The sequence below is a fragment of the Eutrigla gurnardus genome, assembly GCF_963514095.1.
Source record: "Eutrigla gurnardus genome assembly, chromosome: 8".
In the NCBI taxonomy this organism is placed as follows: Eukaryota; Metazoa; Chordata; class Actinopteri; order Perciformes; family Triglidae; genus Eutrigla; species Eutrigla gurnardus.
Genome location: NC_139922.1, coordinates 6,178,471 through 6,191,975, shown reverse-complemented (window position 1 = coordinate 6,191,975; position 13,505 = coordinate 6,178,471). Strand labels below are relative to the sequence as shown.

Genomic DNA, 13,505 nt, shown 5'->3' with positions numbered 1-13,505 from the left:
CCTTCTCAAACCTGAGAGGCAGCAGAGATGCGCTAAAGTAGTATGTAGCCTGCAAAAAAAAAGTCCCGAAGAAGAAGAAGTTTGAGCAAACCTACACGTGAAACAAACTGTCTATGGAAGCAACACGTTTCTGGAGCGTCGTCGAGAAAGATGTGAGAAACCTACATTTCACTACACTTACTGTGCCTGTAGTTAAAAGCTGTAACGGTAATAAGCTAAACGTTTATCCTGTCTTGTTTTATTTCTTTTTATTGTAATTGGCACAAGGCTGTCATCATCTCATCTCATTAGCAAACACTTTATTTTGTTGGCACTTTATTGTTGCACATGTTAAGTTTTGCACAGTTTTGTTAAGTTCATATTTTGCCCAGAGTCCCAGAGAAAGTGCATTGTCTTTTTTGTATGTACTGTTGAAGTTAGAATAAAGTATGGTAGTTTATAAATCACATTTGTATGTTGCCTTTTCCTGAATGTTGTGACTAGTAGGTCTGTTCTTGCTTGCAGTGTTAGTAAGTGAAGTAGATATGGGTTGTGGATACAAAAATGGTAAATTAATGCTATGCCGACACCTGGGTGTGGGTGTGCATACGTGAGTGTATATGTCTGCGCAGGCGCTCCTGCTCACACTTCATGCCACCCCTGCATATGTCAGTGCCCCACTGGTGCCACCCCTATCAAAAATGTCTGGACACGCCACTGGTAAAGTCCACACAGAAGGAACCCAGGGCTGACCCGGGAATCGAACCCGGGACCCTCTTGCTGTGAGGCGAGAGCGCTACCCACTACACCACCGTGCAGCCCCTTTCAAGTCCATTTTAACATAATAACTATTTCCATTGCTGTATAATTTACACATTTTCTTTAATACATACAAACACATTAAAGTCATATTTCTAGTAATAGGTGAGATTTGAAATAAAAAGCTGGGTTTGGGGATGATAACGTAATAGCACAGACTGACTAAGCAAACAACCCGGTAAAGCTATTTTTCTGTAAAAACATTGCATACAAAAAGAAGGAATGAGTAGCTGTATGTCACAATGATGCTTATATTGTGGGTATCTGTCCATGTAAGCTCGTCCAACTGTGCAGTCTATGAGTAACGTGAGTGTTGTGGATAGAGGAACAGTCCCTGAGCATCAGTCAGACAGGAGAAGGCGTTTGGGGGAATCCTGTCCACATCCAGGAGATTATTTTCCAAGTGGATTGAAGCCAAGGTGGATCCAGAATTACGAGGGTGGCACACTCCCCACTGCCTCACCATCCTGCAGAAACAACATATCGTTAGCCTAATAGCATAATTGCCTAAGTCATTTTTTGGCCAAATTGAGATATCTGCCTAACCTTCCTCTCCTACCACTGCTGCATCACCTTGCCTTATTGGCTATGTCCTCAACCTATCAGAACACTTTTTAGAGTCCAAAATCACTATCTGCCCAAGTCATCTTTTTGACTTAGGCATGTTTGCCGGTATAAACAAACATGGCTGATCGCATAAGAAAGTTTAACAGAAGTGAAGCATTAGATCTTCTCTTCAATTCATTTGGTAAGCTGGTTTATTCCTTCAACTTTCTAGACAGTAAATGTACTCTCAGTCAATCAAGGAGATTAGGAACTGTGTGTTTAAACTTTTAATCACAATTCTGCAACAAGATATGATGTAGTGTAAGAGCTAGTTTATGCTAGCAAAGCTTAATTTGAAGTGTTGATTTTAAGTGTTTTGACAAGAAATACAAGAAGTATTCTTGGTAATATGGTCTTTTTCAAGTCTAAGTCTTTTTCACTTTAAGAATGTGGCTGCATTATTTGATTTAATCATCAATCATCATATTTGCATTTTCATTCTCATGATCTGCAAAATAGTGCACATAATTCAAAATGCCTTGTAAAGAAAACCTAGTTGAGGTTAAAACAACTTAGTTAAGGTTAAAAGAACTTAGTTAAGGTTAAAAGAACTGAGGTAAGGTTAAAACAACTTAGTTAAGGTTAAAAGAACTTAGTTAAGGTTAAAACAACTGAGGTAAGGTTAAACTTTAAAACAACTTTGTTAAGATTATACTTTAAAACACCTTAGATAAGGTTAGACTTGGTTATGTTATCATTATATACATATACTGTAAGAGAAAAAAATGCCTAAGTCATGACATATTCTGCCTAAGTCACTTTTATTTGTTATGGAGTTGATGTTGTGTCTTTTTTTTTTTTTCAAACTTGTTCACAGGTCTGGTTGAACTTGCTGTTACATTATCAATAAAAAAATACCAATCTGCTTGCTAGAAATTGTGTTTTTTCTCTTTTTCCGAAAACGTTCAAATATGACTTAGGCAATTATGCTATTAGGCTAACGATATGTACACTTACATTTAAATGCCATTCCTTCCATAGCTGAATTATTCAATCTACTCAATCAGCAATACACCCACTAAAGGTGAAGTCAAACAGATTAATGGTGGCTGAGAAAATACATACATAGACAGACAGACAGACAGACGGACAGATGGACAGAGAGACAGACAGGGGGCTGCCGTAGCATAGCGTAGTGTAGGTCAAGCATTTAGCTCATCCTTGCATTATCACATTCAACTAAAAAGGTATTGAAAGTGAAAGTGTCTACCTGATCTGGTTATTGTCCAGTCTCAGCACCTGCAGGTTCTTAAACTGTCGAACGCAGCGAGGGACCTCCCAAAGACGATTGTTATCCAATAGGAGCTCACCCAGCGAGCGGTACGTTCCGACAAAAGACACTCGTTCAATTCCCTCATTGCTCAAGGCATTATGGGAGAGACGGAGCGTCCGTAGGCTGGACCGCATGTGACGGAACGTGAAAGCAGTGATGTGGCTGATGTTGTTGTGTTCAAGGGTCAGTTTATGTAGACGGCGAGGCAGATTCATTGGGACAGACGTGAATTGGTTGTGGGACAGGTCCAAGGACTCCAGAGACCTGGAAAGGAACAGACAGGACCTCATGAATCTCAGTCAGATTTCTACAAGAAGACCTTCAATTCAAATGTCTCATTTTAGATTTGCAGCTGCATGGATGTCAGTCTGTTGGACTGTTCGCCTGTCCTCCCCTTTAGTCTAGATCAAAAACTTTAAGATGGATTGTCATGACATTTTTGAAAGACATTCATTGTCCCCTGAGGATAAATGCAACTAACTTTGGTAATCCCCTGACTTTTCCCTCTACCACTTATGGCAGGTCAACGTGGCACTTATCTGTCATTTACATCTGTCTATATCTAAAATGTGGTTCGTTCATGGTTCCCAGATGATGCCCGCCGTTTTGAGTGAATAGTCTCAACATATTCAACTTTGGTGATCCCTTAACATGTTATCTCTTGCTATCGTCCACTTTGTCCAGTACTTTGGTTTATGATAAAATACCAGCAAACCTGATCACATTCAAACCAGCCTCCACTGTACTTTTAGCGTAAGATGTAACATTTGTTACTTAGCGCACAATCAGTGGTTCCTAAACTTTTCCTGCAGGGCTGCCCCTTTGTAGACCCCCCCCCCCCCCTCCCCATATGAAATCAGTTTTCATCGTCCAGATTCCGTGTTGACATTTTTCATAATTCTATGTTTTAGAATTAAAGACAATTTTTTTCATCAAATGGTGTCTAATCATGTGGTTAAAAATTCAAAAAATATAAAAAAAAATAGAAATGTTTTGAAGAAACATTCTAGTAGTTCTAATTATAATTTCTGTCATTCAGAGACCATGAACATGTGCATAAATATGCAAATATAGTGTCATTTATGGAGGAGTCATAATTGACCACCCCAAATTCCACTGCGGAAATCATAGGGCCCTATTCACCGCCGCATGTTTTACAGCACTCTAGATTGGATATAATAATGGATGCCCACTTCCAACTTATCCCAAGGCTTTTAACTGCAGACTTCATGTTTTATAGGTAGTGGACTCTATAGTGCAGAGGGGGAGGCCATGCGGGGGAATAATGGGGAGCAGCAGGGGGTAGAATAATGGGGCCTGGGGGATGCAATGTGAGAGTGTGGCAGTTTGAGTAGTGGAATAGGGGTATGAAAATGTTTGTTTTGCAGGAAAGAACGGCCATGGAGGAAGGACAAGATTTCAGGGGTCTGTGGTGAAGATGCAGTACAAGGGTTCAGTGTTTTTGTTGCGAGGTCCAACACAGCTGTTGTGAGTTTACAGCACAGCTCACCGCAGGAGAGGAACCTCATTTCCTGTTCTTCTACCATCCATAGACTACGAGAAACTGCCAATGGGCTCAGAAGGTGGCCAGCCAATGACCACACAGCGACGTGAGATGGCGACCAATGAGGAGGAAGCGAGTGAAGGGTTATGGATGTAGGAGACACTCGGACTGGCCTGATCTGTCTGATTGATATTCAGTGCCTCAGCATTTGTGCTCCTCGTAAAGGTGACTTACAGTAAGACCTCTGCATTAACTCGCCTCCCTTGAACTTTACAACTTCGAGGTACATTGATCATTGGTTGCTTTTTATGGGGGTTGTATTTCTATGAGATAGATGATGTGTGCCAATGACAAGGGGTTGAAATGCCTAAATCAATAAAAAAATCATGCTACACTAATGATCTTGTGGAAATGTGCCAGTAAAGGTGGGCACGAGGCCTCCCTCCCTCAGTGTGGTCAAACAATGTCCACTAGAACCGAAGGTACAGTAGGTTATGTGTCTCTCTGCTTAACGGAGGGTTAATACAACCTCACATTAATACAACCACTAATGATGATTCGACTCAAAACGCACAAACATGCGAGCCGACACTCACTGACCCCACAGCAGGCTTATTGTTTAACCTATGCATCCTGTCATGGCTTTCTGTGAAAATATGGTTTCTGCTTCCCAGTACCAGTTTATACCAGTGTGCTGCTGATTTGTATTGTTCATCTTTGCCAGGAAGCTCAGCAGCAGTCCACCGCTGCTTAGAGCTCCACATGGTATTAATGAGCAGGGACACACAGTCCTCTCTTCTCAGAGTCCTCAGCTCTCCCACCCACTGGCACGCCCCATGTTCATGTAACACGATGTGAAGAAGCACCGCCAAGACCTATACAGGCAGATAAACATGGCCACAGACACAGAGATGGGCCAAATACACAGTAATACTGAAGTACGTATATTCACACACACACACACACACACACACGCACACACGCACACACACACACACACACACATGCAGTCCATGATGAATTCATTACTTAATTTCTATAACTTTTATGAAGAGGCACACAGCCATGACACAAAAGCAAATGTGTGTGTGTGTGTGTGTGTGTGTGTGTGTGTGTGTGTGTGTGTGTGTGTGTGTGTGTGTGTGTGTGTGTGTGTGTGTGTGTGTGTGTGTGTGTGTGTGTGTGTGTGTGTGCGTGTGTGTGTGTGTGTCCTTCATATTGTGTAAAGCCTGGCCAGGAGTAATCAAGCTGATGGTCTGCTCGTCCTCAGGGAGCTGGGTTTTAATGGGAACCAGCACAGAGTGGGTCTGTCTTGAGAAACAGGAGAGTAGCCGTGCCAGCATAACACAAGCTAGCTCATGTACTCCTGGCAACACAACCAGAACAGGTAATGTAGTCGGGCATAGCGGCTGTGCCAAGCAGACCAGACAGAACAAGACTGAAATGATGGACGGATGTCAGCAGACGCATCTTCAGCTACATCAGGTCAGAAAGTCAAGCAGGCTTCTTTTGTCACTGTTGAAAAGGGACTGAAGCACATGTAGACTCATTTAAACACAGAGGTATTGTGCGCTGGTGTGTGTGTGCATGTGCACTGCTTTCTTTGGCATTTACGTAAGCTTATTACAAAAACCAATTTGCATTGTTCTGAAGATAGAAGAGCTTTAGTTAGAAAGTCCTCAGACTTCTTTGGTATGGTGAACTTGTTCCTACAGGCAGTCGTCATGAGCCTGCAGCAGTGATAAATCTACACAGAGGTCCTCTCCAAAGACAGCCTTTCTGTCAATCTCACAACACAACTCATTAAAAAAACACTCCAAGCTGCGATCTATCAACATGAAATGAGATCAGTAATTATATTTTATTACCTACATTTTCCCAATAAATATGTTTGAAGGCAAACATTAAGAACCGCAACTGAAAACACATTACCCATGAAATGTAGATTTCTTTTGGGGCGAATGAGTGACGTTTATGCAGCTTTAAACAGTGGTAAGTAACTTAAAACATGCTATGGTTCTGAAGTCAGGTCTGTTAGCAGGCAGGAGTGATGTGAGCAGTGGTAAGTATCGATTTACTGGAGGAAAAGCAGATATGAAGTCATTTGAGCTGACGGGTTCATGAACAATTACAAGAAGATGCCAAACGGGCGTGTGCATTTTGTATGAAACCTGCTGATTGTGCCCCCTGAGGAGAGGCATTTTCAATTACTGTCAGCAAATGTATAAATGTATCAGAAGTATGCTCATTAAATAAAAACCTATATGGTAACCTTCATGTCTTATTCCTTTTCATCTGTGTCCCTGAACAATGAAAATGTTACTTGAGATAGATCTTATTAGGGCCTTGTGCAATAAAGGTGAGTGACGCTGAATGTGGCTGTGATGGGTTTGTTGAAGTCCTTCACCTACAAACTGGTTAGTGCAATATGTGAAGGGTTATTGTGTTTATCCTGTTTTTGACTGAAAAACAGTTTTCCTAAGGGGAAAATAAAGTACCCACACAGAAAATGCTGCCCCTTGGAGTTATATTATAATGTTTTTTATTAAATTATCATAATTACTGATGCTGTGATGTGTAAATAGCATTTTACTGTTGTATCTCATATTATGTAAAAGCAACATAACAAGTAACGAAAGTGTAGTAAAAAGTGCAATAATTAAATCCATTTAAAAAAGAACCATAAAAATAATACTCAAGTACAAGAAGCTCAAAACTGTAATGAAGTACATTACTGAAGTAGAATGAATTCCACCACTGGTAGTTAAGCATGTGCGTATGTTTACGGGATGGTTACACATTGGCAGCGATTGTAAACACACCCAGAGGGACCCACACTAAAGACAGACCTGGGATATGTTTACTGGGTACCAAAAATTGGATGTAGCAAAAAGAAAATGTGAAACAGATCCTCGGTACAAACGGGCCTCCCCAGCTCCCTGTAACCTCCACGCGCACCTCCAGTCCCTGAAGCTCAGCAGGAGGCAGCAGTAACACTGACTCCATGACATGGAACAGAGGCGCTCCTCTAACCAGAACCAGCACACGGCAGTTTATTTTACCATTAAACAATTTACTGCTTTCTGTTTCAATCCCTCTCTTCTGTTTCTTTACGCCTCGTTCCTTTACTCAAGCATACGGATACCACTAATGTGGATTTCATTATTAAAGGTCTGCAGAATAACATAAAATCCAACCACAGGGAGAAATCTTTTGATCACTGATGACCTTTGACCTTTGCCCTTTGGGGTATCTGCTCCACCTGTTTTAGCAGAGTTCAGGTCAAGTTGAATTTGTCACCATTCACTTGGCTATGCGGTGCTGAAGGAAGCTTTTAAAAATGGAGGACCATCTAATTAGCCTGCAGCGTCAATGTGAAGGATGTTACTCTCCACTGATGAGGTCAAGTGTCAGATGTCAGATTCATTCAAGTCAGCGAAGGTTCAGAGTGCTGCTCAGTTGGGTTTTCTCCATTTTAGCTTCGTTCAAACTTAATTTCTTCACATTATCGCTCTGTCCCTATTTGGAAAATGTTTTTGTGTTTTACTGTTTCCATATGTGGCTAAAAGATCTCATGGTTTCAAACTTCCCCTGAATATGTTTTTATTTATTTCTCTTTCACATAATCCTTCAGTCATATAGTACAAAAACTACTACTTTCCTGTATTTCTTCAGCTTTTTTCCCTTCTCAGTTTTCCTTGAAGCTCTCACTGTGGATCACAAGGATCCCAGGGAGAAAAGAAAAAACCCACTGGAATTCACTATATTTAAACAACACACACACACACACACACACACACACACACACACACACACACACAGACACACACACACACACACACACACACACACACACACACACACACACACACACACACACACACACACACACTACCACCACCACCACAGACACACATTAAGATATACGTACACAAACAGACACGTACAGACACACAGTTGCCCTCAAGCTCTCCCTCACACGCCTGCCCATCTAAGTACACAAGGTCAGCTGTCATAACTTCTGTGATATGTGTGTTTCCCAAAGAAAGAAAGAAAGAAAGAAAGAAAGAAAGAAAGAAAGAAAGAAAGAAAGAAAGAAAGAAAGAAAGAAAGAAAGAAAGAATTTCACACATTGTGTGTGTGAACATTATCATCCTTGTCTATTGATATTGATAATTGGAATATTCCAAAGTCATCAACTGCAAAAACGGTTAACAAAGATTATAACAAATGATAATGATGAAAAGGCCAACCCAAAACAATACTAGTCTACCCTCTTGTGGCTGATGGAAGAACTGCAGGACATTATTATTATGGATGGATGGATGGATGGATGGATGGATGCATGGATGGATGCATGGATGGATGGATGGATGCATGGATGCATGGATGGATGGATGGATGCATGGATGGATGCATGGATGGATGGATGGATGCATGGATGCATGGATGGATGGATGGATGGATGGATGGATGGATGCATGGATGGATGGATGGATGGATGGATGGATGCATGGATGGATGGATGGATGGATGGATGCATGGATGGATGCATGGATGGATGGATGGATGGATGGATGGATGGATGGATGGATGGATGGATGGATGGATGCATGGATGGATGCATGGATGGATGGATGGATGGATGGATGGATGGATGGATGGATGGATGGATGGATGCATGGATGGATGGATGGATGGATGGATGGATGGATGGATGGATGCATGGATGGATGGATGGATGGATGGATGGATGCATGGATGGATGCATGGATGGATGGATGGATGCATGGATGGATGGATGCATGGATGGATGGATGGATGGATGGATGCATGGATGGATGCATGGATGGATGCATGGATGGATGGATGGATGGATGGATGGATGGATGGATGGATGGATGGATGGATGGATGCATGGATGGATGCATGGATGGATGGATGGATGGATGGATGGATGGATGGATGGATGGATGGATGGATGGATGCATGGATGGATGGATGGATGGATGGATGCATGGATGGATGGACATACTTGAGATGGGTCCAGCTGTGGGTAGCGATGCCTTGCTCATGCAGCAGGTTGTGGCTCAGCTCCAGCACTCTCAAATGAACACAACCCCTCAGCGACTCCTCTGGCACCTCCTTCATCAGATTTTCACTCATCTCCAGCTCCTATAAAAATAAAAACACAGGCAGATAGGAATGTCCTATTGAGGACATACATTGTTGTCCTTGTGTCATGCCTGAATAGACCTGAACACATTTCTAAATCCCAGCTGCCTTCTTCAGCTGATCCTAACATTTTAAGGAGGAGGATTTTCCTCACAGGATTCAGTAAAGTGATACCAGTGCACCTGAAGGGAGGGGGGGAGGCCCAGGGGGAGGGAATGGAAGCGGTTGATGCCCAACTGGAGGTCCAGCAGTCTCTCGAGTGGTCTGAAGGCTAGTGGTGACACACTGCCCTCATGGAGCGCGTTCTCCTCCAGCTCCAGATTCAACAGGTTCATCAAACCTAGAGGGGAAGGCCACATTATATTCTTTCCAAACAAGATGTTCTCTTCCACGTTCACACAGACACACGTCCTACCTTTGAAACAGTGCGGGCTGAGTGTACTGAGCTTGTTTTTGTTCATCTTGAGTTCCTCCAGAGATGGCGGCAGTGCTGGGATGCTGGTAAGCTGGTTGCCATCTAGATTCAACTTCTTCAGAAAGGTCAAGTTCTACACGACACGCAGCAAAAACAGAAGGGCGAAATGGTCAGAAAGATGAAACAGACAAAATGAATATCCATAATTTTCCATCCCAACTTGGGAAGGTCACAATCACAGAGTTCACAGAAATACACCAAATTTGTGCATTTATTCCATGTCATCTATCATGTTGTATTTTTAGCGAAGCCACTCTGTGTGGCTTTTCAGTGAGAGCCGCTGTGGTTGATGTGTGTCAACTAAAAGCAGTGCACTGAATCTTTTGCAGGATCCCTCAAGCCAGTTCATCAGTCCTCTGTCATTACTGGGATGTGAGCAGAAAATGAAGAAAGAAGGGGGGGGGACTTCCTCCAAAAATAATGTGCTTTTATTCACCACGTCATTGGCTGCAGCTGTTATGGAACAGGTCCGTCCAGCCAATACTGTGAGTGTGCTGATGGTGGCGGGTAATGATTGGTCAGAGTGTGGTGGGCTGCCTCGGTGTGGTCAGGATCTGAGTTTGGCCTGTGGTCACTTAGAGGTTAGACCAGAGGTTATTCTTAGATAGGATTAGTTAATGCGATTTCCAGTGCTCTTTTATTACTGTAATGATACAGGATCCAGCCTGTTTTTATTTTAATTAGATGCAAAGTGACTTATAAAACTGGCTTGTAACTCACAACCTCACCCATTCACATCCAGCAGGCTGCAGATTCTCCACAAGGGGGAGCTTTTTGGGGTCAACAATGGGACCATTTGTGAATGTGCACATGTATTATTATTGTCAAAGGAAGTGATACCTGCTGCAATTATAACATATGCACCACCTGCAGGCAGCTAGATTTAGTGCAACTGCTTTTTCTAATAGTTCCTAGTTGTTCTCTTTATACCTGTGTTTAGGATTGACATTTAACATGCAACATCTGTTGTCTGAAATAATTGAACATTATTGTGTAACTCTAACCTCTGGTGGATATAACACTCAATTACATATTAAAAATAACTGCAATTTAGTTTATAGCTCTCAAACATCATAATTTAGCTGTTTTTAATCAAATGCATGCTTGGAATAACACCGGGTTTTTTTTCAGGTACTTGACCAGTTGATTAGTGTTAACTGATTTCCTTTCAACAAGTTTATAGTTCAAATATGAAGCACCAAATAGTGGAACTTAGTACGTTAAATTGGAAATAGTTTTTTTTGTTTCCATTTGGGCTCTGCCTCTCCTCTCTGTTTTTCCTGTTTGCACAAACAAAGACACATGATGACACTAAGCATGACTTCCAGTTGTAACACTCCCTCGCCTGTGGGGAGAGCAGGCTGCACCCGTCCTTCAGGTCTGAAACTGGAAGGAGCTACGCAGAAGCTCTGCAGATAGATTTTATTGGATGGGTCTGGTTTTTTGGTATGACATCAATGTGACACTGTGACCTTTTTTTTAAGCAACGGCAGCTATCCCTCAATTGAACCTGAATGTAGTGGTGGGACGTCTACATTAAAGACACAAAGTACAACTTAATTGATGTGATGTTCTTCCAGATGAGGCTAACAAAGGACTGTGTTACTCACAGACAGGGAGTTCGGCCGGAAAGACTCATCATCCAGTTTGTTTTCACTCAGGTCCAGTGTGTCCAGATTTGGCACGCCAGAGAAATCGTGTGGAGCGATGGTTCTAATGTTGTTCTCTTCAAAGATAAATCAGATTGGTATCATATATATATATATGTAAATATATGGCTGTAAATATAATCAGTCCGTGAACTTTGTTCACAATCTTAACCTAGATATTTTTCTTACCAAATATGATTGTCTTACTACTGTTAACACATCACAGTGTGGATAAACGCCAATAAGATTTAATAATAAACCAGTTTGTATGTAATCAATATCACAGATATATATTCTATTTCACCAAACCCCCCCCCCCCCTACACACACACACACACACACACACACACACACACACACACACACACACACACACACACACACACACACACACACACACACACACACACACACACCTGCCATGTCCAGATTGGTGGCCAGCAGGTTGTGGATGATTGGCAGCTGAGTCATGCCGATGCCCCGGCAGCTGATTTCTCTGTCAGCAGTCTGACACTCTCTGAGAGGAGACTCTGTAAAGCTGGAGTGGGTTTCTGTTTGATTGCTGGGAGCCTCACTTGCCTCTTCTTCCTCCTCCTCCTCTTCTTCTTCCTCCTCCTCCTCTTCCTCTTCTTCTTCCTCCTCCTCCTCTTCTTCTTCTTCTTCCTCTTCTTCCTCCTGACAGAAGATTTAAACAAAAATGATATGTCAGACAATTGTGTCATGGATGAATCAATGAAATATAGCAGAACAGCCTTATTTGTACAAAATAAATCCAACCTCTTCCTCCTCCTCATCATCATCATCATCATCATCATCCTCATCATCATCGTCATCATCCTCATCTTCTTCCTCCTCCTCTTGTGCTTTCTCTTGATCCATCAGCCGCCGCTTATCAGCATGAAGCGCCTTAAGTGCAGCCATGAGCGTGCTGGTTTCCTCCTCTCCTTTCCCACGCTTCCTCCAGCCCATCAGGGGGCGCCCCAACCCTGCCTGCAATTAGCAGCCAGAGGTCACTGACAGGATTCAATAAAGGAGCGGATCAAGAGAGCATGAGTGAACATTTCTTTAACCCTCCTATTATCCATTCAGTATTGAATGTCTCAGGCTTAACATGATTAAGTTGGTTTGATATTCAGTGACTTTTCCTTATTGAATGGGTAAACATAAAATGAACATGATGATATGTTTTCAATGTCCTGAACACACTTTGGAACACATTTACAGGGAAAAAAAGATTCCAAAAATGGAAAGTTAATTTAGGTTGTCATCTAAGAAACATGAAGTACCTGAAGCATAAACCTGGGCAACAATTTTGATTAGAATCATCTGAAGGTTTGAATTGATGGGGGCAAAGATGACCTGAAGGATAACAGACTTTTTATATATTAACAAATATGCATTTCTGTGTTAAAATGTAGGAACGTGTGCCATACTATTCTGTATGCAGTGGCCTCCACTGTAGCTGCGTGTTTCCTCTTCCCCCAAGCACCTCTCCTTCTTCTACCAGCCTCCAGCTTCCTGGAATCACCTCCTTGATGCTCCCTCTCCTCCTCTGCCTCCATTCGGACAAAATCATCCTCAGTCTCTTCTTTTTCAACAATCATAAATTGAATAGAAACAGACAAAAAAAAGTATTTCACTCTGCAGTGTACACTAAATAATTTAAATTGATTTCGACCATTAAAGCATGAATTAGCCAAGATCATGCAGACAGAAACATGCAGCATTTAAAAGATTAAAAACTCATCTTACCAGCAGGCAGGGTCAACAACGTCACTCCTGTGTCGACTCCTGCTGGATGAACCGCTGCCGTTTGCAATTCAGGCGACTCAGAAGAGGTTTCCAAGTATGCATCCATGTCATGCAAAGAGTGGAGGCTTTGACCTGATGAAACTGTGCCACAGAGGCACATGAACGTGATCCACGTCCTCGGCATTTGCATTGCTAAATACTCGGGTGAAGCTGTTTCCGTTTGAGAGAGAAGTTCCACACGTTTAGACCTTCAGAGCCGAGGAGAGGATGAAG

General features: G+C 42.2%; 1 protein-coding gene across 1 annotated transcript; it reads right to left on the bottom strand.

The window, feature by feature from the left end:
* Positions 1–928: 928 nt before the first annotated feature.
* LOC311016750 (extracellular matrix protein 2) lies at positions 929–13,022 on the bottom strand. Its single transcript, XM_084014672.1, has 9 exons — positions 12,914–13,022; positions 12,258–12,470; positions 11,897–12,155; positions 11,442–11,557; positions 9,772–9,904; positions 9,539–9,696; positions 9,217–9,356; positions 2,615–2,941; positions 929–1,265 (listed from the first exon to the last, which is right to left on the bottom strand). Exons 2-9 carry the CDS (start codon positions 12,447–12,449, stop codon positions 1,094–1,096), a joined length of 1,497 nt encoding a protein of 498 aa, XP_083870798.1. The 5' UTR covers positions 12,450–12,470; positions 12,914–13,022; the 3' UTR covers positions 929–1,093.
* Between the last annotated feature and the right edge of the window lie 483 nt (positions 13,023–13,505).

What these genes read in the sequence shown, in the direction of transcription:
- LOC311016750 (XM_084014672.1), bottom strand. Translation starts at nt 12,449, where the DNA reads ATGGGCTGGAGGAAGCGTGGGAAAGGAGAGGAGGAAACCAGCACGCTC. An exon ending in ATGATGAGGAGGAGGAAGAG is followed by an intron (nt 12,156 to 12,257) that starts GTTGGATTTATT and finishes ATCTTCTGTCAG; the next exon opens with GAGGAAGAAGAGGAAGAAGA. An exon ending in CAGCCCGCACTGTTTCAAAG is followed by an intron (nt 9,697 to 9,771) that starts GTAGGACGTGTG and finishes CTTCCCCTCTAG; the next exon opens with GTTTGATGAACCTGTTGAAT.